The sequence below is a fragment of the Zosterops lateralis genome (assembly GCF_965231275.1).
Source record: "Zosterops lateralis genome assembly, chromosome: 9".
Lineage (NCBI taxonomy): Eukaryota > Metazoa > Chordata > Aves > Passeriformes > Zosteropidae > Zosterops > Zosterops lateralis.
The window spans coordinates 28,176,866-28,203,693 of record NC_139769.1 but is presented as its reverse complement, the minus strand read 5'-3'; the positions used below and the strand labels follow the sequence as shown (position 1 = coordinate 28,203,693).

The 26,828-nt window shown below is 40.4% G+C and overlaps 1 protein-coding gene across 3 annotated transcripts in view; it reads right to left on the bottom strand.

Annotated features, from left to right (window-relative positions):
• CEP350 (centrosomal protein 350) overlaps positions 1-26,828 on the bottom strand; it is a 57,756-nt gene that overhangs the window by 12,591 nt on the left and 18,337 nt on the right. For 2 of the 3 annotated variants that reach the window (XM_083868038.1, XM_083868039.1), the window contains exons 14-32: positions 26,121-26,341; positions 25,845-26,008; positions 25,098-25,208; positions 24,723-24,854; positions 23,113-23,249; positions 22,624-22,743; positions 22,021-22,187; positions 21,341-21,537; positions 20,641-20,825; positions 19,636-19,723; positions 19,134-19,280; positions 18,179-18,336; positions 10,823-11,022; positions 8,872-9,083; positions 7,520-7,664; positions 4,573-4,733; positions 3,836-3,975; positions 2,925-3,007; positions 241-2,297 (exon numbers count right to left, since the gene is read on the bottom strand). In XM_083868038.1, coding sequence (XP_083724164.1) covers positions 241-2,297; positions 2,925-3,007; positions 3,836-3,975; positions 4,573-4,733; positions 7,520-7,664; positions 8,872-9,083; positions 10,823-11,022; positions 18,179-18,336; positions 19,134-19,280; positions 19,636-19,723; positions 20,641-20,825; positions 21,341-21,537; positions 22,021-22,187; positions 22,624-22,743; positions 23,113-23,249; positions 24,723-24,854; positions 25,098-25,208; positions 25,845-26,008; positions 26,121-26,341 — 4,825 coding nt within the window. The remainder of the gene's footprint in view (positions 1-240; positions 2,298-2,924; positions 3,008-3,835; positions 3,976-4,572; positions 4,734-7,519; positions 7,665-8,871; positions 9,084-10,822; positions 11,023-18,178; positions 18,337-19,133; positions 19,281-19,635; positions 19,724-20,640; positions 20,826-21,340; positions 21,538-22,020; positions 22,188-22,623; positions 22,744-23,112; positions 23,250-24,722; positions 24,855-25,097; positions 25,209-25,844; positions 26,009-26,120; positions 26,342-26,828) is intronic. The other variant, XM_083868040.1, reaches the window with a different exon arrangement.

The window sequence follows — 26,828 nt, the reverse complement described above, 5'->3', positions numbered from 1 at the left end:
AAGCTTACATTTTTAAATGCTTTACTGATGTAGTTGGCAATAAGTGACTACCAAAACAAGCAATGCACTGGGATATGCAAAAATGTATGAGACACATATAGAACATACTGGTAATCTCCACATCATCCAACAGAACTTGAGAGAAAAACTGGTGCCAGGCCACTGAATCAGGAGATTCAGTCATCCTCAATCAAAGGCACAATCAACTCTTAAAATCAGTGCAAGATGACTGCTACTCACTGGTCTGGGACACATGTCTGGAGAGGAGAGCTCTTCTCTGTCATCTTCCAAATCAGAACTTAGGAAGAAGTTATTCAGTCCGTCTGGAATCTGCTTTTCAACCTGCTGGGGTGGGGTAGTGGCTCCCTCCCTCACATCACAGAGCTCCTGATTGCTGAGCTGGATTTTCTCATTCTTGATCTTCTTTATTTGCTGTAGCTGATTGACTGTGTCTTTCACAAAATCTCTCAGTAGACTGTCTGTCAGCAAACTGACCTTTTCCAGTTGGTCTTTTGACTTTTCTTCCTCTCTAAGAGGCAGGCTGAGCTGTGCTTCTAACTGGTTCTTTTCTTTTGTCAGTAAATCCAGCAGTGGAGTTGCAGGCTTCTCCACGACACCAGGAGAGAGATCATCTAACTTTTCAGCACATTCCTCTCCCAGTGTCTTCTGCCTCTCTAGTTTTTCAGAAAGGAAATCTGACACATCATCCAACTGAGCAGGGTAAATCTCATCCACAACACTAGAAGTGAGAGGAGTGTGGCTGGCCTCCTCTTTCACAGCATCCTTCAGGTAATCCACCACTGACTGTTCCTGGGCAAATGAATCAGTAGCCACAGAAATCTCTTTTATGCTGTTTGCTTTGGATGACAACTCCTCCTCAACCTTTTCCTCAGCTGAGGCTTCTGAAACAGCTGTGTCCACAGGAGCTTTATCCTGGGAATAATTCTCTGTTGCATTTCTGCTCTGGCTTTCAGCTTCTTTGCCAGGTTTGAAACTTTCTTTATCTTTCTGCTCAGCTTCGTGTTGTTTCTCCAGTCTATCATCAAAGAATGAATCTTCATCATCCTTATTTGTGTCTAAATGGCTATCAATACTTTCTGTAATGTGAGAGATTTTCTGAGGAGGAGCAAAAATGCCATACTTTTCTCTGCAATCAAAATATTTAATACCATCATAAGTTCCATTATTGTTCCCTTCAGGTTTATCCAACTCCACTCCTGCCCAAAACCCTTTGGCAAATTTCGTCAGCCCTTTGAACCTCAACGTTCCAGGCTGGACTTTACTCACAAGTACTCTATCTCCAATGTTGAAATTGGACAAATTATCTGTTTCTTCTGTAATTGAAGCTGAGGCCCACAGTGGTGAACAAGCAAGAGTCCGTTCTTGCTCCACATCTGTGCGTTCAGTATTTTTCAGAAGTTCTGTTGGGGACCTAAGTTCCAGCAGCCTCTCTGAGTGCACACTGCCAGACAGAGACCTGTCACTGAGGCACTCGCTGATTTCACCATCGCTGCCCAGGCTGGTGGACCTGCTTCTGCTGGCCTGGGTGTGCTGGGACTGCTCCCTCAGGGACTCCTCGTTAGCAGAGAGCAGGGATGCCTCAAAGTCATCTTTGTACCTTTCCCCAGGCAGTGTTTCTTCAGCTGAAGCTTGTTTCCTGGAAGAGGATCCTTCAAAGTCCTCAAGGTACGATGGCTCTTTCTGACTCAAGAGCTGCCCTGAAAGCAGATCACCTTTCTCCTCTGCAGATCTGCTGAGTTTGTGAGAAGTCTCCTCTATGCTTGAGCCATTTACAGCATCTTTATTTGACTGTCTCTGTTCTAAGATTTTTTCTGTATCATGAAGACTTTCCAGAGCTACATCTAACAGTTCCTTCTGAAAGTGTTTGTTTCCAGAGCAGTGATCCAGTGAACTCTCCCGTCGTTCATCTAATGTCAGCAAGACATCAGAACTCTCCACAGGCTTAACATCAGAACCTCCACTCTCATACTCCTCTGATTTTATGTATTCCAGGTCTTCTGTAATCTCAGATTTATGGCTAATGGTAGGACCAACACTGGTTGCATTTACCACTTTGTCCACTGACTCAAGGGATATCCTGCTAATGTCTTTCGTATCCTGGAGAGGAGCTGAAGAGCGGACACTATCTGAGGAATCACCAGATTCTGCACTGTAATTCTTTGTTAACACTAAAGCCAAGGAAGCTGTTCCAGAAGGTTCTCCTGCAGGGACACCTGTCACAGCCACCTTCTTGGTGTACACAGACACAGATCTCTCGGCTCTTGATGACACAGCATCTTAAAGGAAAATAAAATGTGAATTTCAGTGCATTGTATGACCCACATTGTTTTACTGAAAACTGCAATCACAGGCAACTAAATTAATATCAAGGTTTCTATGTTAAAAGAAGATACAAACTGGTGCCTTGGAAACATATCTTTCTGTCTGTCCTATGAACATGAGCAACTTCCATTCAGTTCCAGGGTTATAAAGCTTTCTTTCTGCTTCTGTTCCTTTAACCAGTATGCCAAGGTAAGGACCCAGTTATTTGTTTGCAAGCCACAAATACAATGAAGATCAAACAGGAGATAATGAGATAATCATCAACAGCAAAACAGTGAAAAGTATCTGAACTCAAGTGGTAAAGTAACAAGAAACAAAAGGAAGTAAAAAGGTTGTCACTTAATTATGGTTTCATATAAACCACAAAAAGAGTAAACTAAATACTGAATGCACTGGGTATTCTGCAAAGGCAGAATTCTGCTAAATAAAACTGCAAAAAAATACAGTTCCATCGTATCATTTTATGAAGTCTCCATCCTCTCTTAAAACCGCTCCATGAATCAAGAAGGAAAAGGTTCAAGAATTTTGAAATAGTCAGTCTAAGATCTTAATCTGTAATATGGATACTACCAGTCCCATACCTGCATGTTCTGAAATGGATTCCAAAGATGCTTTGGATCTCTCTGACTCAGTCAGTGATTTCCAGTTTTTAGCTGTCTCAGGCCTAAATTGGAAAGATCAAATTGCATGAGTTACAGTTACACCAGAGGGTGATGTTTGGTTGGGTTTTTTTTAATAAATAAAGATGGAAATACAAGCATGTATAATTGTAACACCACACCAATATGGCATTATAATTATAACATAAATAGTTTGCTTTGTCAACATACTGTGACCTTAGAAAATAGGAATGGGGACAAAGGAGAGTCTGGAAAGTCCTGGAGAGTAATTTGGTTAAAAGACTAATCAAACTTTATCTCTTTCAAGGAAAAAAAAAAAAAAAAAAGTTGCACTGTTTCTGTTGGGTTTTTTTTATTTGGATGCACTAAAATTGCACCATCTGCTGGAGAAAATGAAATGCTTAAAAATACAGTAGGAAGTGCAGAAAATCAGCTGAATTCTCTACCTTTTAAAACATAAGATCTAAACCAGATTTAAGTTGCAAAGATGAATGGTTTGTCTCACACAGTGCAGTGGACATAATGAGTGACCAAAATGGAAAAAAAAAATGCCTTGAGGCAGATAATCCACACAAAGTATCTGGCAGAATTCTTGCATGACAGAAAATTACGATTTAAAATGTTATTTTTAAAAATTTTGAAAATAGAGCCTGAAAGGCTGGGCAGGAGAAAAGTGAGGTGCGTAAGGTTACAGACACAGTAAATCTTATCTGTTTTGTGTCTGGTGACAGCAGCAAATAGGTCAATTGGATACTGCCAATGTTCAGTGCTAAAAGGCAGAGCAGTTAGCAGCTCTCCTTGCATCCATGGTTTTGGGTAAAACAGAAATCAGTTCCAGAATAATCTCAAAAAGAAGGAGAAATCCCAGCTACCTATGGAGTGGTGGTGCCTTGATCTTAGGTTTTTCAGCAGCAGCTGAGGATGGAGTTTTAATTTGAGGTTTGGCTGTTGGTGATGCCTCCAGATCTTGGCTCAGCTCTGCTTCAGTCTTCTTGATAAACTCATCATATGACTGCACAAGGAAAACAATTCCAGCTGTTAATACACCAAACCACAACTACAATTCAACAATCAAAACCTATTAAAGGAATCAAGAATACACTCTGTTTCTCTATAAACCAATCTATTTAACTTTCCCAAGATCTACAGCTGCAAATCCTAAAAATTTCAATACTTTACTTCCAAAACCAAATTACATGAGCACTAATCTTTAATCCCAGCTAGGACAGTAATGTGTATAAACCTAATAACCCCCAGAATGCTGCTAGCAACCCATTACAGATAGACATTTTAAAAGGGAACTGCATTTTTGCCTCAAGACTTTGGCTCATGACTGGAAATGGTTAAATAGCCAGGTTGGATGGGGCTTTGAGCAACGTGGTCTAGTGGAAGGTGTCCCTGCTCATGGCAGAGGGGTTGGAATGAAATGATTTTCAAGGTCCTTTCCAACCCAAACTGTTCTGTGATTCTGTGTAATAGTCACACTTCTACCACAACAATGTGCCTTTCACAGCTGTTGAAACAATATTCTGCCAACAACATCCATACTATAAAGATTGATCCAAGGGTAATAATCTGTTATTTTGCCCTTCTTTCTTCTGTTCCTTACCTCCAGCTGTTTGATCAAACTGGCTTCCTGGGCCTTCAGTCTCTCCTTTTGTCTCTTTTTCTGCTCCTTTTTCAGCTGGTAAACGACTGATTTCCTTTTCCGCAGCTCATCCTTCAGGGCCCTGATGCGTCCTTCGATGTCACTTTGATCGGAGGTGGTTTCTGAAAAAGTTTAGTTTCAGTCTTTACAAACTTGCAACTCACGAAAAATTCTAAGCAAAGCAATGAACAGTCATTCAGTAATTACAAAATACAGCCCAAGAAAAATGGCAAAGAATTTAATGTCAACATATTATTTAACATAGTAAGACTCTTAAGGTGGGATTTCAGATTCTAAACACTACTATGTGTGTAAGATATTAAAAGGGGTTGCATCTTGCTTAATTTAAAAGAGATAGGCACTGATACAACAACTTGTTACCAAGCTTATTCACACCAACCACATGTTTATGCTCCTCACCATTAGCTGCTTGTCATGTTTGGTATAGCAGAAATTAATTTTCTGATGTATTTAAAATATAGCTCAAAGCTGCACACCAAAAATATATTTGAAACACAGGCTCACAATTATATTATCAAGTTTCAAGCTGCAGAGTACACATCATTGATGAGAATGTCACTTGGGACAGTGGACTTCAAACCAAGTATAAGTTTCTGGCCCATGCAGATTTTCTGTCACCTAGACTAAATACATTTATGAAATACAGAGCTGACTGGCCAGCAGCTGGAAGGGAAGTCAATCTGAACAATGCAGAGATTGTCACTGTCCCCAGCTACTCAGATCTAGTCTACCAATAACTCTGCTGATTTTCTTATTTCTGCTGTAACAGCTTTCCTTATTTCCTCTTAGTCTCTCAGAGTCTACAGAGAGACTGCCCCAGTCTCTCACTAGTTGTTTTTTTCCACCCACCTGACCATGTCCACTTGTTTCTTGTTTTAAATGTATACCAACATAGTGCAAAACAAGATCCTTGTCCCAGATTGGTGCTACCAAAATTAACTATCAAAAGCTCTTCAAAGTATTTCCCTGACACGGACTTACTAGAGCTCCTCTCTGAGCTGATGTGCCCCTTCCTCTTCTATTGCTGCAGCTCCTCAGACAAGGGTTTGGTGCTTTGTTTCTCTAATGCTCAGTATCACTGGTAATGTTTTCTGGATGCTCATAAATGCCAATTACTTTACTTAGTAGTTTAGAAAGTCAGTTACCAATATACTTTGGTCAGCTAGCAGTAACAGCTGACATTTCTCTAATCTATCTCATTTCTGAATATAACAAACCACCATAATGAAGGATTCCATTCTTAACAACAGCCAGTAAATGAAATCAACCTACTGTATCCTTTTTGCATTAACAACTGCTGTTAACCATTTAAATAATAAAAAAACCCAAAACAAACAAACAAACAACAACAAAAAAAACCCCACCAAAGCCAAAACAAGAAGAATGGAATCTCACTTGCTAATCAGGAGCACTTTGTGATGCCACTGTAATTAACAGCTCCTCCCTAGCAGTAAGTGACCACTGTGTAATTACAGCATTTCTTGATCAACTCATAAGGGAAAGATCTGCACATGCTTTCATCTTTGATGATCTTGTCTACGCATGCATCAAACTGACAGGGCAGTGACCTCACTGCTACACAGCAGGCCAGAACACCTGTCTCTACCATGGAATGATTTATTGTGAAAGCAGCACCATCCTGATCGCCTTCCCATCTCTTACACCTTTCTTTATAATCTGAAATCAAAGACTGTCAATAGTTTGTTTTACACAAGTTTATTTTCATGATCACTGTTGCCTGCTCTACATTTCATAATGGTTTCCTTAAATGACTGCTGAGATGGAGATTTAAAATAACTTTATCAAGGTGCTGAAAGCTTCACTGTGTTGGAAACTGCTCTCCAAACAGAATCCCAACACAGATTACTCAGTGCAAATATGTAGGTGTTTCTCACAGTAAGTTACCAACCATCCCAAACAATAGCCAGTACACACAAGAGAACCTGCTAATTCTCTTTCCACTGAAAACTTAACATTTCCCTTCTTGGTTTTTTTTTTTTTTTGTTTGTTTGTTTTTTTTTTTTTTTTTTTTTTTTTTTTTTTTTTTTTTTTGTTTGTTTGTTTGTGTTTTTTTGTTTGTTTGTTTTTGTTTTGTTTTGTTTTTGTTTGTTTGTTTTTTAATGGCATCTTATTTGCTGAGAAGTATTTTGTGGTGCTCTATCAATTGCACAGTGGAAAACAAAATGTTCTAGAGACTCAAAGCATGGCAAGAGTCAAAGCAGACTCCCCAGGTGATCAGAGTGGAGGATGGTGACCCACTGGGTGGTGGCTCAGGAACCCTTGCAATGCACATGGCTGAGAGCACAGCAGGGAAAGGGCTGCTCTGCACCACTTCACTTCCAGTATTCCTCCCCTCAGCATTTACTGGCAGCCAGCTTGGACACTGGATAAAGGGCATGAGTCCATACAGGAGATTTTATAGCTCAAAATGCCACCTTAGGCCCTATTTTACTGCACACAGACCAAACCCTCCTCCAAAAATAAACCCCTGTGTCCTGAAGCATCCATTGATTCTGCACATGGCAGAGCAAGCCCAAAGGTCTCTTGTACTGTCATGTAACAGAGCTGTTCTGCTTCTGGAGCTGGGTGCAGAAGGAGGGATTTTTAAATCCTAGGAGCACCTTAGCTACTGACTCTTATCTTCTTCACATGTGCTTGCAGAACCTGTACTGCTTTCTACAAGATATAAAGTATAAATCTTCTTACATTAAGATCTTCTTCAGCTGAAGAGATCAAATTTCATAATGGGAAAATACTCCCACCAAACACAATCCTTGAAAATTTCCAGGAATTTGTCTGCCTCCTCACATCTATTTCTGCATTTCAAGTTTGTTAAAAGCAAAAGCTTTGAAAAAGCAACATAAACCCAAGTGGATATTACACTTACCTGACTGTGTCATAGATAAAGATTCATCAGACCAGTTGTGAGATGTCTGGTGGGACTTCACAGGTGAACGTAGCTGTCCTCCAGTTCTGTGGCTGCCTTTGCTGGAGTCTTGCTTTGATACAGATATGCTGCTTTTGGGAGGAGACTGAGAGAAGAAAAGGTTAAATAAGTAATTGCAGTTTGAAAGTAAAAGATCACTGTCATCAGGAGGCAGTTACAAGGAAAGAACAGCATGGCAAGAGGATATCTCAAACAGTGGTACCTATATAACAATCTTAAGAAGAATTTAATCTTTGCTAAACAATAAAACAATAACACCAAGAGCAGCAACGGCAGACTGCTTACTCTGAGCCCAGATTTCTGTAAACCTGCTTAGACTACTCTACTAACACATAAATGAACTGACATGGCTCTGACTCACAAGTGTTCAATACGTTTGTGTCATCTGCAGCAATAGGAACTCCTAGTAAATAAACTAATAAAATTAACCACTTCATGTAAAGGGTGCAAGACGGCATTCTGAATCAGTCAAACAACAAAGGACTATTTTTCTGAGGCCAGGCAAAAATTCAAAGAGCAAGTGTTCTTCCAAAATTATGCTTAATGCTTCAACATTGTCCTACAGACACTTTAAAACACCTTAGACACAACCCCCGGCACACATAAGACATTTTATTATTATCTCCTCAACAAATTTGCCAAGAAAGTATTTGTAATAAGTCTGGATAAGCAGTTATTTTACCCCACAGACCCTGCATTTTGTGTCTTATTGAGCACAGGGCAAAGTTATCAGGATGAAAATCATCAAAATTATCATCCAACTAGAAATAGCAATTGGAATAGAACAATAAGGCAGAATTAAGCAGCAAGCACACACAACCTGAAACCCAAAGGACTGTGCATGAGGTTACAGGCCTGCTTCTTCATCCCATAGCTACACTTTGGGATACATTACTTGCAAATAAGGCAAAGTGGAGAAACAGAGCATAGCTTCCATGGCCTCAAAGAATTTCTACAATGGCAACAAGCTAGCCTACAGCTAATTCACACTGCTAAACTGGGTCAGTGTTCCACCACTTAGCACTGCATACCTACATGACATACACAAAATGCTTCACAAGACTACCCATAAGTTTAAAAATATCTAAACTCTGTGCGGAAACAATATTTCCTCAAGGCTTCAAAGCACATGTCTGATCACAATGATTACTCACAGTAATGTGAAATGATAGCACAAACACAGAAAAGAGATTTAGTTAACAGTGTAATCTCTACTTTGACAACTGGGATGGCTGTACTTGCCACTTCTCTGATAGTGTGTAAGAGTACACATGGCAGAACAGCTCACTCACCAGTTTGCCAGGCGAGGTAGAGGACTTGAAATCTTCAGAATAAGCCATTTCTTCATTAATTGTGCTCTGATCTGGGCTTTCTGGCTGTCCATGGCCCATGGGCTCTGATGGGACAGACTCAGCAGGCAGACTGCCAAGATCTTCTGGGATAGAGCTTTCACTATTCCGATGAGAGCAAGAAGGCACTGGAGACTCTTCCTCACTCGCTGTTTCTGAGAGAAAAAACAAAGCACATCAGAACTCGAACCATCTTATATGCAGAGGCTGAAGGCATAAGGTTGAAGGCAAACTTTCTATGCTGTCTGCAGATAAAGTAGCAATTGCTAGCAGTACATGTCAAACAAGCATTATTTCACTCACCTAGACACTGATGTGAAATACTTAGCAAGAACAAGCCTGTTTACCAGAGAAGTATGACTTACAACTATGATTTTTGCTCAAGAAGCACCTGGATGTGGCACTTAATGGCCTGGTCTAGTCAACAAAGTGGTACCAGTAAGAGGTTGGACTTTAGGATCTCACAAGGCCTCTTCCAATCCAAATGATTCTGTGCATCTGTGAAAACTGCCCAACATTCTTAGTGATTGCTGAATATCTAAAATGAAGAGGTTTTCAGGATATTCTAACATTTTCCAGACACCACACACTCCAAAAAGATTATTGGGGAAACCTGTCCTTCCAGTTGACCATACAGAAGCAAGAGTCACTATTAGTCTGAAGAAGTCATGGAGGAGCATATAATCTGCAGGCCAGATCTTGAATTTAGAATTGATTGCTTCCTTTACAGTAGTTGCAGAAAACATTTCAATGCTATGATTTCATCATGAGTCTCTCAAATGGCAACAAACAAAATAATAATTTGGGTTTTCAATATTCCTGTTTACTAAGTTCCGCAGGAGTCACGGCATTACTGAGGCAGCCATGGCGAACTATTCAGTGTTTGAGTAAAGGCTGGGGAGAAGGACTTTTCCTTCTGAATCAGGACTGTGCTCCAGTGCTTACTGGTACAAACAATCAGTACAAAGCAAGGATATTTTTCACTTATTGATAAGAAGTCAGCATTCCTGCTGAATTTTTGTTTATTGGAACAAAACTTACCGACCCATACACATATCATCTCTAAAATGTCTTACAATGCCTAAAATCCACGACTGCTTTCAGTAACAATGTAATAGGGCATTACTCTGAATTCCCTTTGCACATTCAAAGGATGTGCTGCCTACTTTCAGCAAAGTGGGAAAAAAAAGGAAATTAGATATGTTTTTAGAACAATCCCTGAAATAATTTTCTCTCACTGCAATTCACTTCCCTGTGCTTCATCGTGATCCACTTAAGACAAAACTGTAAAGCTGTAGCTCCCAACATCTGGGAATTCAATTTTTCTCACAGTAGTATCGTTTATATTAATTACATCCTAGCATACTTTACCACAGCTACACATTTCAAACAGGTTGCATTAACAACAGAGGGAAGAAAAAAATTCTTTCAATTTTTTGAAAACAGACAATGGCAAAGCAGCCCCTGACAGGAGCCATCCTCACCAATAGTACTAAAGCTAACAAGCAGAGACACTTTGCTCACTACTGGGGAAAATGGTTTTAACAGAGTAAGTTGAGAAGACTACCAGCAAAAGATCATGCCACACTCCAATATTGCTGCTTTGAAAGACAGAAATACAGTTTAAAAACTGTATGTAGAAGTGACTGAGAAGCCGCTGTAGTAGTGACTGGGCTTATGCTGCACTGTTCACTTGGGAGGATACATGACAAAGGAGAAATACATATCTAACTATGGTGTAAAACAGGCAACAGAGTGCAGAAATTCAGATTCTAAGAGTGTCCAGAAAACAACCAAAATATCAGAAAAGGAAACAACTGCAAACCTAAGTGATCCTTGTGTCAAATTATGCTTCACTCTCGTCATGTGAGTCACTTCCCCCAGTTCCCATTACCTTTGCGCTCAGCTCTCTGCTCCCCCAGCTCTTTCTTGGCAATCTTGGTTTTGAACAGCTCCTTGTCCCAGGCAGCCAGAGCCTGCTTTTCCATGCGCCGTATTTCCGCCTCCTCGGCATCCAGGCGGCGTTTCCACTCCAGCAGCTCCTCCGCGTGCTGCCGCCGCTGCATCAGCTTCTGCTCCCGCTTGGTGAGGAACCTGCCGGGAGAGCACAGCACCATGGAAAAACCAGCAGCCACACTCTGGGCTCCCAGCACCCATCCCACTGCCACCATTCCCAGAACTGCACTCATTCCGTTTGTTTTCTAGGATAATAGCCACAATAACCACTATCTCCCAGACTTCTGATGTGCTGCTGCAAAACCCCACAAGTGGACAAGGGTCCTTTGCTCTGCAGGAATTCTGCATCATACTGTAAACAGGCTGTTCACATTTAAAAACCCTTCAAAATCATTAAAAGTGTTACAAACTATGTGCTAATCTGAACAGAAAATGTTCACAATTTCAGGACATGGAAAGTACCTGTGGTATTAAACTGGAACCTTCTAGAAAGCTGTGACCATTGGAAAAATGAACTTTTCTTTTTTGACAGAAAAATGGTAACCTCGGCTGTCCCGTGTTTTTTTCCAAATACGTTATTATAAGAGAAGGTGATTCTATATTAATAGTCCTCCTGGAGTTATAATCCTTATTCCTTTAAGCATCATCTTTATGGACTGGCACACTTGGAATGTTAATTGTGAGCTGACAGCATCAAGAGAATAACTATGTCAGACTGTTTCTTCCCAGCTACTAACATATCTGGCTGCTAGTTTAAGAAGAAATAAAAATTAAAGCTCATGCTGAAAATTTGCAGATATTTTCTTTTTGATAAAGAGCTCTTAAGTGATCCATGAAACCTTAGAATTGACAAAACTCTCACAGGATTTTGCAAGTATGAATAGGTTTGTGTGCACATACTTGTTCTCTTTGCCAGCTCATGTCTCATTTCTGAGCACTGAAGTAACCACAGCACTTAACTTTTCAGACAGTAAATTGGAAGCAAGTTCAACATCAACTGCACACAATTCCTCCCACATGCCAAGTCTGGAGAAGAGCGTCTATCCATCCATTCATCTCCTACACTGAAAGCTTTAAGATGTCACAGAATCATTCTGTAAAAAATCCACTCTGTAGTTTGCCATTGGTACAGAAGTTGTGGTGCCACAGAAGGCAGACTTCAAAGACTTGTGATACTTTGTTTTTGCAAATGTCCTTATAATTTTCAAGCCATACCAAGCACTTAGCATCAAAGTTTTTAAGCTGCAAAGCAGATAATAATCTCATTTGTGTTTTTTAATCACTCATGTTTCAAAAAAACCCTTTATTTACAGAGACAGGAATGGCGAAGTGACTAATATGCAGGTCTCGCCTGCTAAGGGACATTCCTCTTTTGCTCACTTAGTGTTTGTTCAGTTCCCTGGAAAAGAGAGCTGGCAGTTGATCAGAAAAGCTGAGATTCAGATAAGTCCTTCTCTGAGACAGATTCAGACAAATGGAACAAGTTACGACATGAAGAGAAGTTTCAGAAGCCAGTTAGAGACACTCACAATCTTCTTTCTGATGGTCAAAACAAGAGGTGAAAAACAGAAGTGCCTCAGAATCTCTGGAACATCTGCCACCTCCAAGCTGACAGATTCCACTATTTTATCACTTTCTATAGACAACCATCAAACATTATCTACACTTAACACAAAACTGACAGGCTGGTATCGTTAAGGGAGCAAACTACCAACAGCGATTGCATTACAAACATGACAGGCACAGTCATGACAATGTTGTGTCTTTCACCAGCACTATCAGATCTATCCACTCTTACTCTCACACACACATCAGTACCAATTAGTCAGAACTTGTTTTGGAGGTCATTATTGCAATGACCTCAATGCAAAAAGCAACTTTTTCTTCTTTCTTTCTGTTTGATTTCAGCAGGAAGTTTTGCAGTTTGCTGGATCTTGAGAGAGGCAAGTCCAGTTGAAATAAAATGCAAGAGGAGGGCTGAAATAAATGGATTCAAAAGAGCAGGACTCCTTAAAAGCAGATGTCAAATGAATTAACCCAGAAGACCACAAACAGGAGAAGAATTAATGAAATTGCCATGAAAATAATTACCACAAAAGAACTACTTAATAAGAAAGATAAGTCAACAGAGGTGATGAGAGAGAAAGAGGATTCCAACAAAAAAACACAAGAAGAGGAGAATCAAAGCAGCATGGCCAAAGATGCAGACCCTTCCATAACCCTGGGGTTTTAAAGGCCAGAGCCACAAAATAGCAGATGCATTGCCTTAATATTTACTGCAATCTAGACGGTTCCAGTTGCAACACCAAGCGTACACATTTATCCTCAAAAGCAGAAAAAAAATTTGCAGAAGCACATCTGGCATCTATGCAGCTGGAAATGTGGGGGAGCAATGAGGAAGCAGCAGCACTCAGATTATAGCAGCATGATTTCAAAGTCTGTTTCCCTGGTGCTAACATCACACAGTTTATCCATGCATTTCAAATATTAGTGTTAACCTGCTGCTCTAAACTGTACTTGTACATTTTAAGGTATATTTACTATAAGCCCAAACTATGAGGTTTCAGCAGCTATTCTAAAGTAGCAACCAGACAGTTGGGAGCAAAGTGAACTGACTGTTTGCCACTCAGAAGACAGTAGGAATAAGAGATTAGGATCCTGGAACGGTTTGGGTTGGAAGGGACATTAAAGATCATTTAGTTTCATTCCTCTACCATAGGCAGGGACTCCTGTTGCTAGACCAGGTTGCTCAAAGCTCCATCTGACCTGGCCTTGAACACTTCCAGGGATGGGACAGGTTGCTTCTCTGGGAAACCTGTGCCAGTGCTTCACCAACCTCACAGCAAAGAACTTCTTCCTTGTATTTAATCTAGATCTACCCTCTCAGCCTAAAACCATCACCCCTTGCCCTATCACTACAGGTCCTGATAAGTCTCTCCATTTTTCTTACAACCTCACTGTATATGCTGAAAAGGCACAGCAAGGTCTCCCTGGAGCCTTTTCTCCTCCAGACTGAACAAGCTCAACTTTCTCACCCTTTCTTCATAGGAAAGGTGTTCCCTCCTGTCTTTCATTTTTTGTGCTTTCTCTGGACCTGCTCCTACAGGTTCTTGTCCTTCTCACACGGGGGACCCCAGAGCTGGACACAGGACTGGGGTGGGGTCTCACCAGAGTGGAGCAGAGGGGTAGAACCACCTCCCTCAACCTGCTCTTATTTCATGCAGCCCAAACCAGAGTTGGTTTTCTGGGCTGCAAGTGCACACTTCAGAGTCATACTCTGTTTTTTTATCCATCAGCATCTCCAAGTCCTTCTCTGAAGAACTGCTCTAAATCCATTCCCTCCCCAGACTGCACTGACAGCAGGGGTTGTCCTGACCCTGGTACAGGGCCTTGCACTTGGCCTTGTTGACCTTCATGAGGGTCACACTGCCCCACCCCTCAGTCTTGTCCAAGTCCCTCTGGATGGATCCCTTCCCTCCAGCAAATCAACTGCACTGCTCAGCTTGGTGCTGTCTGTGTCATTGATAAAGATCTGGAAACACATCCACTGCTGAAGAACCTCTGGACTTTCTAGGACTGAACAGAGCATGCTCTATCAAAGAGTCTATCACTGGAGAAATATACAGTTACCTGACCAATTGGTTGTAGATATACAGCTGGAATTTGGGGTGGAGGTTGGGAAAACAGACACTGAGAGAGGCCCAGTGGTGAGACGTAAAGACAGAGAAGAAGTAGTGAACAGGAGAGCAGTGTCTACAAAATAAGGAGGAAGAGTTTAAAACTAAGATAGCAATTAAGGCAGAAAGAAAGAGAAAAGGATAGCATCTGGCAAAGAACTTTAAAATTAATTGCATTTAACATTGTATAGTTAATACCCAACATCTGCAGTACAAAAACTATACACTGTTATGCAGAAGGTAATAGAACATACACTTGTAACACTTCTGTTACACTTGTAACACTCGTAACATTTTCTGTTAATGAAAGACAAGCTACTTTCATGCTGCTGTATTTTTCTTTAAATTTTGGAGAGTTTTATTATTTGATGCAGATTTCCACAGGCACCAGTTAACATATCTCAGCCTGACCTTTCTCATGCTATTCTCTCAAAAGAGTGTATTATTGGTATTAAAGAGCATGCTGGTTTTGCAATATCAACAATTTGCTGGTCTGAAACTTTAAAGACATTTTCTTCACCCGGTGAAACCTCAGGAAAATTATTTCTACAGTTAGATAAGCACCAGTGAAAGAGCAAATAAAAAAGATATTAAATAATTTACTTTTAAAACATGAACAGTTCCAGGAAAAGTCCAAGATATACCTGCCATTCACATTCTAGCTGCTAACTGGGATTTTTTGCAACAAAGTACAGATTTGATCTCAGAATACTCATATATTTCATTTGAACTACTAACTGCAGAAAGGTAATACCTTTTGTTTTTTTAAAAAATCCATGTAACGTACAGCTCTGCTTAAAATGGTATTTCTTAGAAGAATCACCATTTTAAGCTAATTCCTAATGAATTATCAAATTTATAGAAAAAATACCATGCTCCATTGAGCTCTATCAACTACAATGCAAGCTAAAAAGCACACTAAGGAAAAGCAAATGAAAATAAGCATTTAATCCATTATTGCACAGGTTATCATTAATGCTGCATATGCAAGGAAAGCCGGGGAAGGTGGTTAATTCTCTTTGACAGAGCATGCTCCTGTTCACATGCAGGCCACACAGACTCACCAGCTAAAATGAAAACAGAACTATTCCTTCATTCCTCTTTTAGCAGAAGACTAATATTAAAGCTGCCTCCTAAGTAAGGAGGCCAAAGGATATCCACCCTGCTGCGGAGTACAGCAAATCCAGCATGGTAGGCTTTCCCAATTCTTCCTCTAGTTTCTTTGTATTTATAATTCAGCTTCTTCCCTAGAACCCTGTTTCCCACCCTGATTCCTCTCAAATGGCAGTTTGCTATCATTACACCCCAAACCAAACATCTTACTGTTATTTTTATGTGTTTTACGAATCAGGACATTAAAAACAAGAAGTCAAGTCAGCAGTGTTTTTGAATCAATAAGCACTGCTATCACTACCAAAACACCTGCCAAAGGTGTGCAAAAACTGCACAAGAGGGAAATCAAGTTTTAGAGAATCATTTATGCTTACACAAAATGCTTCCTTCTTTGAACATATAAAACAATCCAAGACTTTTAAAACCATAAAACCAAAACCATGTGACCAAATAGGTCACACAACTTTCACTTGTTCCATCTCAAATCCTGGTATCCAGCTTTTGAAAAGTATTCTCCAGGTGAGCAATGTTTCCAACTACACGAAATAATAATCAAACTATGACTAAAATAGCTTTAAACGTAGAACATACTTCATATCTGCTACTATCCCTTGCAATATAGAAGTCTTTAAGCAACTTTAAGTGATGCTTAGAAATGAAGGTACTTTTTAAAAATAAGATCTCAAGAACAATATTCACAAAGCCACTAGCTGAGAAAATGTGGCAAAGGAAGTCTTGAATATACAAGTATATTTGCCATCTCTTTTAGTACTAATATTGTATCTCAAAATTCATACACTGCAGATTGTTTTTTTATCACCATTTGAAATTTGTAGAACTTGTTTGTGGGGAAAAATAAGATGAAGACTCTCTTTTAATAAAAAAATAAGAGCAGAAGAAAAAAATTATTTTCTTGAAACCCTAGAAGTCAGCATGGCCTACAATACACAAGCTTTTCAAGTCCCCATCTTAAGTTATTTACCAGTCTCAAAAGATACTTCAAGAATTTGTCACTTTGATGATGGGGTGGTTTTCATACAACTTGGAATCCCAGGAGTTTAGTTTTGGAAATATGACACCTCAGAAACTTTTAATTATCAGTGATTTTGGCTATTCAGTTTATCAGATGCCACCAGCATCAGAAAACAGCAATCAACTCCGACTAAACACAGAGGCCATAAAACCACAACATGTTTTGAGCTTTTCCCAGTTATACCAAAGCCTCCCTTAATGCTGTTGGCTTTTATTTTCATCATACTCAAGTACATGCATGGGTGGGAAATGTGCTTCTCAAATGACTGTACGCATACAGGCTGCTGAGGAGTCAAGCACAGCTGGGACTTTTCACAGCACTGCTTGCTCTGATGTTTTATCCAGTTGTGTTTGGAGCCTCAAGGGAAAACACATTCCAGAGATCACCCACACGGACTAAAGTGCAGTGACTATCTTGGCTCAAAAGAATTGTTTAAGCAAAGACTGTTTCTTATGGCAACTGGCAGAAGCCAGACTTTCAATGAACTAGTCTCAGGTAAGAATTTAGGGTTTCAAACTAATGAGCACAAGCAGGTAAAGTGTTTGGGATGTTTCATGCACACAAAGTAATTCCTACACCAAAAGGATGCAAAACAATTTTTTATCTAAAAAATCATAGGTGAAATCAGGAGATTCATTTTAGGTTTTCAGAACCAGGAACTGCACAGAGTTTTTTGTTATTTCCTCTGGAGCCTAATAAACATTTTAAACATTCTTCCAACCTGTAGACCACATGTATTCTCAGTCATGTACATATCATCTGCATTAATAAAGAAAATATTTAAAGAATTAATCCTAGCTGATTTTAATGCAATCAAAATTAAAATTCAGCAGCTGGATAATTAGACAGAAATCACACACCTGACAACCTCACTGTCTTCCTGTGAGCCTGATCTGAAACTCAGTTACTAGTTTTTGCATAAGACAATTGCTGTTATAAGTTACATTTCAACCCAAAATAAAAATTGGCACTGTAATTCCAGAGTCTCACTCACTATATTTTTTTAGTGTTTGAGGTAAAAGGGGAGATACAAAACATGGGCACCATTTTGACCATTTGACTTCAGGTCTCTCATTGCAAGAGAAACTGACAAGATGTGCTGTAAAGCCAGAACCTGTCCATATTCCTTGTACCTACCAACATCAACATCTCTTAAGCTGATGTGCTTTTACCAACTCTATCAAGTACAAAGAACATTAAACCAAGTCTTCTACAATGGAACCTTGACCACATGGTCTGCCATAATGTTTGAATCTTAGTATCATGCAAGAACCTTTAAATTATTATATTCAAAGATTAATATAGTTTTATTCATGCTTCCAATCAGCTGTTTTTCAGGCAATTCAGATTGAAATGTGATATCAACACCACCAATATTTCTGATGGCCATTTTTAGTGCAGATGTGGGCCAAACCAACTTGTTCCATTAAAATAGCAAACTTTTGTAAAAGAAAAAAAAATACATAGTTACTTTTCATCCATCCTGCTGCGCATTTTTTTAAGTTTCTGCATAATGCTGCTCGTCTCACTGCTGGAGATGGAGATTGGGGAAGGGCTGCGTGTTTCTGCATCAGTTGGAAGTGGGCTGGAACCATTGCTCTGCTTGATGTCATCCTCACTGGGAAGATCCTGCCATTAAACGGTTAAAAGAAAAAAGAAGCATTAAAAGAATATTCAAAAATCCTTTAAAAATGGGGTTAATTTGTGTTAATTTAGCTTGTAATCTCTAGATTACACGAAATACTAAGTCTGTTCACTTGCAGATTTAACTTCATAAACTCATTTTTATTTGACACACAGCTTTTAGCACACCATTTCTCTCCATAATTTCAGTTTTCCCCTAACTGTATCCAGAACCACAAAAAACAAACCCCAAAAACCCCACCAAAACAATGAATCACCAGAATTCAGTTACCCAAACAGGAAAAACCTTTTCTATAGTGCTACTGTGAGACTTGTGTCTTCTCAAAATTTTGTAAGGAGGCAGCCAGTTACCAAAACCTATTTTGCTACCTTGTAAAGTAGATGCAAGAAACTTAGTGTAATTACAGTAACACACACAGCAGGAAGTTTTAGGGTTAGTGCTTATATTTAGTACTTTGGGCCTGACAAATAATCAAACAAAAATCAAAGCCTGAGAGTTCTAAGCATAAAAAACCTCACATTCCCAAAGTCATTAGTTCAGCTTGAGAATGAACAATCACCATCTATTGTGCATTTAAAACGTTTTGTAACTTTTCCAAAGGCACTTCCTTAAGATGCTCTAAAGAAATTAAACATAACCTGCTGAGATAAAGGGGTGAGACTATTCCAGGCAGACAAAACTTCCAAGTGATAGGTCCAATCTAGTAGCTTTCCATTCCTATAAACACTTCCAGCTGCATGACTGAAGAGGGAAGACTCCAGCCTCTGTGCTGAACACTCACCAGCTTGTTTTCTCCTGCAGACTTTAGCTTTTCCTGCAGTTTCATGGTGGTCTGACGGATCCGCTCGATTTCCGCCTGCTGTTTGAGGATGAGCTGCCTCTCCTTCCGAGCAGCCTTGTTCGCCTCCTGGAGACGTTTAATTTCGGCCTTTTAGGTGTAAAAGATTCAGCATGAGAATACTGACAGGCCTCTGTCAAGAACACACACAAAGCTGCCACAGTGACCCTGCTAGGGGTTTGATACGACTGCAATTGCATGAGGAAAGAACTAGGCCGAACTTCAGTAGCAAAGAACTGAAGATCAATTAATACTTCAGAATCTCAATCATAAGATTACAGATAGAGAAAGACCCTTGAGAATAATGTGCTGAATATGACTGAAATGCAAATAAAACCTACAGGTAAGAAACACTGCTGGTTCTCCATTCCTATATTTACAGTATCTGAAACATTTAATGGGTATACATGGCTTTCAAGAGGACTTTCCTAGAGGCATCCCTTACCTTTTCCTGCTGTAATCTCAGCAGCAGCCCACGCTGCCTTTTTCGAATAGGAGGCATCTTATCATCCTCTCCCTTGTCTCGCAAATGCCTGCAAAGAGATTGAAAGGAAGAAGTATAAAAGAAGTAGTAAGATTATGTTATAATAATAAATAATAGTAGAGTAATATTAAAAAAAGCCTTTTAGTCTTTGAAGTGAAAAAAAAAAGTTTACTTTTCCTGTTCTGCAGAAGGGCATATACCTTAATCCTTGGCATGCTCTGTGGTGGAATATTTTGCACAGTTTGGTCAGACAGACACAGTAAAAAGGCCAGGGCAGGTAACAGGAGATCACACAACAATGGCAGAAGCTCTGCAGAGGTAGCACACTCACCATTTGAGAAACACAAAAGGAAGGACACTTGGCTCACTACCTAATAATCCTTTGTCACATCCACAATAACAAGAAATTGTAAGAAAATGTCTGCTGAACAATGGTACTGTCATGCAGAGAAAATGACTGATTACATCTGGCTACTGCTGTTTACTGGTAGCAGTCTGTACTTCAAGTGGACTTCAGGCCAAAGCATATCTTAGATTGGAAATAAATCACTTTAAGTACAACATGAATCCAGATTCACAAAATGTGGCCTGAGCCAACTCGGATAACCTCAGACACATATCAAGCAAAGAAAGGTCAAACTGTTTGACAGCTCTATATCTTCCTGAATTAAGATGTGTAGAGGAATGGTTGGCATCTACCTTCTCTAACTGACAACAAACACATGCTCTTCTACTGTTTCAGTGAAATTCTTAATCAAACCACATTCAGTGTAAATATCAAAGCACATTTATAAACTGGGTCCTGTTCTTTCCACATCCCAGTAACAACTGCACAGATTACTGATGTCAGAAGATTAGTTCAACCATTAATACTCAATAAGGGAGTGCTAAGGTGGAAACAAAACCTTGAAGAGCAGAAGGAAATGCTCAGTCAGCAGTTATATATAACATTTAGAGCTGCCTTACCTTTTCTGGTGTTCCAGCCAAGCCAGCTCAGCCTTAGTCTTCTCTTTGAGAGCTTTCTCCCGGAGCCGCAGCAGCGAGGACTGATGAGCTGCTCTCATTTCCTCCTCCTTCATGTACTGTCTCACCATCTCCATGGTAAACCTGGAGAAACTATCCTGCCCTCCTGAGAATGGCATGCTTAGCTCCTAGAAGGAAAGACAAAGTTGGCATGAAAGTTCTTAAAAAACAAACATGCCATGGCTTTTTTTCAATTGCAAAGTGTATGTCTGTGTGTGTATATACACAGATACACAAAAATACATGCAGGAAGGGAAGCTGTTTTTCCTCTGAGTTTTGTGCAGAACAGTTTTGGAAGGTCCCCACTTTGGCCAGAGAGATGAGGCATCCTCTTATATTTCCTAGCTGTGTGTTAGCACAGTTGGAGGACTTGGGCTTTTAAAACCTACCTCAAAAGGTCACTCCTCCTAAGCCACAAGGTAGAGGCCTGGATGGACTATTCCATAAGTCATCACACTCATACAACAGTGACATACAGCATGATTCACACATCTCTCTGTTCTGAGATGCTCAGAGAACCGCAGGGAGGAAAAGAACCCTCAACTCTGCAAACACAGCTAAGAACAGCTTACTTGAAGCTTATCAGCTTAACCATGTCAGCTCAGTTAGTTTAATTTAACTTAAATATGGTTGCCTCACGTACCTTGATAGATGACAGAGCTGTTTTGTCTGGGGACACTTCCTCGTCAGAATCATCACGGCTGCCCCGCTTCTTCTCCAGATTATTTCTGCGATGACTCTCAGAGGGCAGCAAAGACCGGAAAGATTTTTCTTCAATCTCATCCTCTGTCATGGACTCATCAAATTTCAGGGAATACTCCGTTGCAACAGAAGCAGAATCTGAAGGAGAAATCAGGGAAGAGGCTTTTCACTTAGTTTTGCACCATGAATGCCATTTTAGTCGGTCTAATCTCACTAATATTAGGGGGGTCAGGAAGACAGGGAGATAACTAATGTAGAAAAATGGGTGTTTAGGGAAGAGTGATTTTGAGTTAGAGAACATCTGTTATCCAGCTTCGAGTGACCTAACAGATTTGTGTACACAGGTATAAACATGTCGGGAGTAGCCGCAACACTGGGTGTTGTGCCTGCAGGTTCAGCACATGAGCATGTGGTTAAGCCCAGAATCAGCAGAATCCCAAAGGTTCCCATTTCACTGTGCTATCCTCTGTTACCTCTTAGGAGAGGTAACATATTCACCTGGGGCTCAGCTTTCTTCACACACTTTCCCTCATATATTTCAGAAATTCATTCTAAAACAGCACCACCCTCCCTCCCCCCTCCCCACCTTCAGACCCATCCCACACCAGCAGTGCAGCCAACCTTTTTCATCTGGCAGGGACAAAACACTGTCACTGGGCAAGGAATCATCTGCAGCAGTCTGAGCCTGCTCTTCAACACTGCTGGCTGTCTTCTCACGGCGGGAAAGCTTCTTCTCATTCTCCTTAGAAGATGGACCTGAAGGGCTCTCCTGGCAGCTGCTGGTACTACTGTGTTATTCAGAGATTATTATTTTAAAAATAATCTGCACATTTCAAAATACTTCTATTACATTACTACTGGAAACATCATGATTAACATCACAACAATAAACAACATGCTTGGTTTTAGTTTAAAAAGTAGTTTGGCTACTTTAAAATTCCGAGTTTCGTCAAACTACTGATTGCTGTTTTTATTCTAGCTTAAAATCCATGTGGTCTGAAGGTATGCACATCCTTTACCTGGCAGTGAATAGAGATGATGAACAAATGCAGACCAATCTTCTTTCAGATTTTCAAAGAATGAGAAAGTTAGAAATTCTGTTTTAGAAGTTAGGAGAACTACAGAGGACAACATTTTTCCAGTTCAGGATTAGAGAAGGGCTGTGAGAAACTTCATGGGCCCTAACTAGATCAGGTAAGTGAACAGGACACACAAAGTTCTTACCTCTGATCATGAACCTTTGATCTTGAGGACTCAGAGTAACTATCAAACATTGGTGAGTATGTCTGTTTTGAGTCACCTGTCTCCTCTTTACCTTGTGATACGGCACCAGACTCACATTTCCTGGAAATGAGAAGCATTTGGGCTAAATCTGCATTGTCTTAAACATAGGAGTAATACAGTTTTCATGAGCTTTCATCAGTTTACTCAAGTAGTAACAACTAAAATTTCTGCTAAAAGATTTCTTAAAGCTTAAACTAGGTTAAATCATCCCACAAAACATTTCAATCATCTTTTTCTACTCTTTTATGTAGAGTTTCACAGAACACGTTAACACTTTCGTGTACACTATTAAGGGCATAAAGATGGGATCCAAGTTCATCTTAAACGTTCACTTATTATGACATCTTAAAATTTTCTGCAAGAACAGGAGAAGCAAAACCTAACAAATCTTACTCCCCCCCTGCCAAGATGTGAAACATGAAGCCAAACCTGTTTGTGTCAGCTCGGGCTCTGAGCTGCTTTATGAACTCAGAGTGGTGCTGCCGCTGGTGGTCAAACAGGGCGGAGGCTGGAGCAGCCGGGGCACTGACAGTGTCCGAGATTTGGGTCCGTGCTAACTCTGCCATCTGAGTACAGCAAAAAACATGGGCATACAGTCAGCTTATCAGCATCAAAGTGCTTCTGGGAGAGAAAATAATCCTTCTGGCAGACAATTTAGTGATTTATAACAACTGTGTAAGATAGAAGGTTTGTAACAACACATGTCACTTCTGGTGGTAAAGGTGCACACTGCTCTGTGAATACATATTCCTCCATACTCCACTACTTTACACGTAATAAATTACAGCGTACACTCAAAAATATTCCCAGCATATTGGTGACAGGCGTTTCCACAGCTGCATTCCAGTTAGAACAAATGGCTGTTCAGCTGAGTACCTGGAGTCATTTGTGAACAGAGATGGAAAAGCTACTCTGCTGAGCAAGCATCAGTGACCAGGTCATCTCCATCAGCCTCTCCACCAGAACCTCTTATGCTCAGACTTCAAACTTCAATCAAGACTTGAAGAGATTAAAACCTTACACCAAATAAAAACTGTCTTCTCTGTTTCTTCATTGTTTCTACCTACTTCAGCTCTAAAAACTACAAATGTTTCCTTGTCTTTATCCAAGACTTCACCATCTATTCTCAATGACCAATAAACTGCATCTATTCAGGTGTCTGAGCTTTTCTGCTCCCTTAACCCATTCTTGTCTACTCAAAAGTTATTTAAACTTCACATATTTGGCAGAGCCCAGAACAAATACATCAGTATTATCCTACAATTCCATTACTCATCATAAAACCAGCCTTGGTGAACACCAATGTGCACAAGCTGTGAAGAAACAGCTCTGGTCACACTCGTCAGCCTTTTGCACTGCATCCCGTAATACTGACCCACAATCACTGTGGTTTCTAAACTGTGATGGAGTAAGAGCATTTCTTGGTTACTGTGCTCCTTACCCATGTTTGAAGCAGCTGCTACATACTGGGAACAAGAAGTATAAAAACCTGATAAACTGATACAAAAACCTGAAAACTACTAAATACTCTGTACAGCACAAGAAGAACAAAGACAGATTGAAAATGAGGAGACTTCAAACTCTGTATCAAGAGTTTTACTGAAGATTCTCCCTTCTCGTTTTTTTAAAAATTTTTCTTGTTGTTCTTCTACCTTCAGCAGTAAGCAAAATCACAGTTCTCTGCTTTTCTAATTTAATTTGCACATGAAACAGATATAGGATCAATCCCTGATGGAGAGTGACTCCTACAAAGTGAGGATGCTGTGTTCACTGTCATCAATCTATCCTGGAAGAACAAACTTCTTACCAGTTCATTAACTGGAAGATCACAAGGATATGGAATGGGGATTTAAGGTTGCTGATTGACTTCTAAGTAACAATGCCAGAGTAGCTCCTTTGAAGTCCTATCATTTGTCATGTTATGAAAGTGAAGAAGTTGTACCAAGAATGACACCAAACAGAAAGTAACTTAAAAGGCAAAAAAGCATTCACAGTAATATTGCAATTGAAACGGCTTTTCTCTTTCCCTAGAGCCTCACCTCACGGAGCTGGTGAGCTGCATCTGTGGTGAGCAGTGCAGGTTCTGCCTGTTTGGCTGCAGCCTTGCCCAGAGGCTCCTGTGCAGCCTCCTGCCGGGACTGCACCAGCTGCTGCAGCGACTCTGCATGGACCTGTGCAGAAAACACAGACCCTTCAGCTCTTCAAAATGGTCTGCCTATAGTAACTACAGATTTATGTCTCAAAATCTACCAGAAAAAAATTTGAAATAGGGCCTCGAGAGTTTATTTTAGATATATGAAACTCTTTTGGAATTTCATATATCCACAGCTTCAAATTAAGAATACCTGTAGGCATGGATTTACTTACAACATTTTGATTCTTAAACACTCCACATTTTTGAAGGGCAGCCTTACCTGAGCTGCCTTCTGCCTTGCCTCTTCCAGTTGTCTCTGACTTTCTAAAGCTTCTTGTTCAGCCTTGATTTTCCAAAGAGCCAAGTCCCGTTCATGGCGCTGCTGTTGTGCCTACAGATCAGGAAAACAACTTTTAACCATGCAAGTTAAATATAAAGGCCTGATTTGCCTCAGCCACTGGTTCCAACTACCTCTTAAAGATCTAGATCTACTCTGCTGGGGGTGTCTCTCCTGCTGAAACAGAATTTTTAACCCACTGACTCTCTTCCTTTTTAAAGCAATGTGCGTTCCCCATACACTTCCACCACAGTGCAGAAAGGAGTTTAGGAGATCAACAAACAAACTAGAATAATCAATCTTGCCAACATAAGGAAACTTGAACCAAAAAATGTTTTTTGTGGAATAAAACCAATCATCCAGCCCAAACAACTACACTGGAACTCAGTATCAATCCCAATAAACAATCATGTTTTTATCTGAGGAACACAACCAAAACAGTGATTACAACTAATGGTACATTAATGACACATGGTCCAGAGTAGCTACTTTCAGGTGTCAAAACAAGAAAGATAACAGACATTAATCCTAAAAAATGGCCATGATCAAAGATTCCCCATCATGCCCATTACGATTTCTCCACACTGCTAACAAAAGTTTAACTTGCCCTAACTGGATTAATTTTCTTGCAAACAAACAATAAAAGACAAAAAAAAGAAAAGCTAAGACAAAGAAGCATTTCCCCCTTACCTTGAGAATCTGAGCCAAAGAAACACTCTCCTGCTGGGCCAGGGAAATGCCTCGTACACGCTCCAGATCCGAGAGCTGCCGCACGGACTCCTCGATGGCGCTCAGGTAGTTCAGCTCTGCCGACAGGCGGTGCTGCAGCCCCGCAGGGGAGAAGCGCATGCAGCCTGCAGGACAACACACGCTGCTCACCCTCACACACCTCAGCACCACACACCAGAAACTCAAGGAAAAACGTTGTAGCTGCTCTGGCATCAGCAGGGTTTTAGAAACACTCACCGCTTGCTGAGGCTGCTCCTGCTGCAGACCTGTTGCCTCCCAGGCCCACGTCAGGGAAGGCCATGTTTGGCTTCAGCCCTGGGGCTGTACCTCCAGAAAAGCCAGCAGGTGATTTGACTCTTTCTGCTGTATTGCCTCCAGAATCCAACTGCAGCACTTTTTGGGAGCCAGGACATGGGGAAGAAGTTGGTGTCTTTTGGGGTCTTCCCTTGTCTGAGAAACTGACAGTGAAACAAAAACCAAAAGGAGTCAATAATTCTCCTAGTCCAACCATTTGATAAAATCAAGGAATATCCTTGTTCTTCCATTCCTACGCACAAACAGATCCATGTAAAGGACACATTCTGTTCAGTTTGCACAGGCCCAGTCTATCCTCAGGAAATGGCCTCACAAGATGGGTTTTGTCCCTAAATCCCAGTTCAGAGTTAAGTTTCTAAAGCATCCTATTTTTCCCCAAGTATTAAGCCTAGTTAGCACATACACACACACACACACACAAAAAGTTTTAAAAAACTTAACACAGTATCTTCATGTTCTACATGACCACATAAGCAGTTTCATGCCTCCTGTTAGGAGCCTGGCATGAGAAAGTCAGGATGCAATCTATCACCTGCATATGCAGTTTAAAAAGTGAACAGTTTACTATCAGCACATGAATGAAACTGATTGTGACAAGCCGCTGCCCTGAGTCTTGATCTCTCTCCTAAA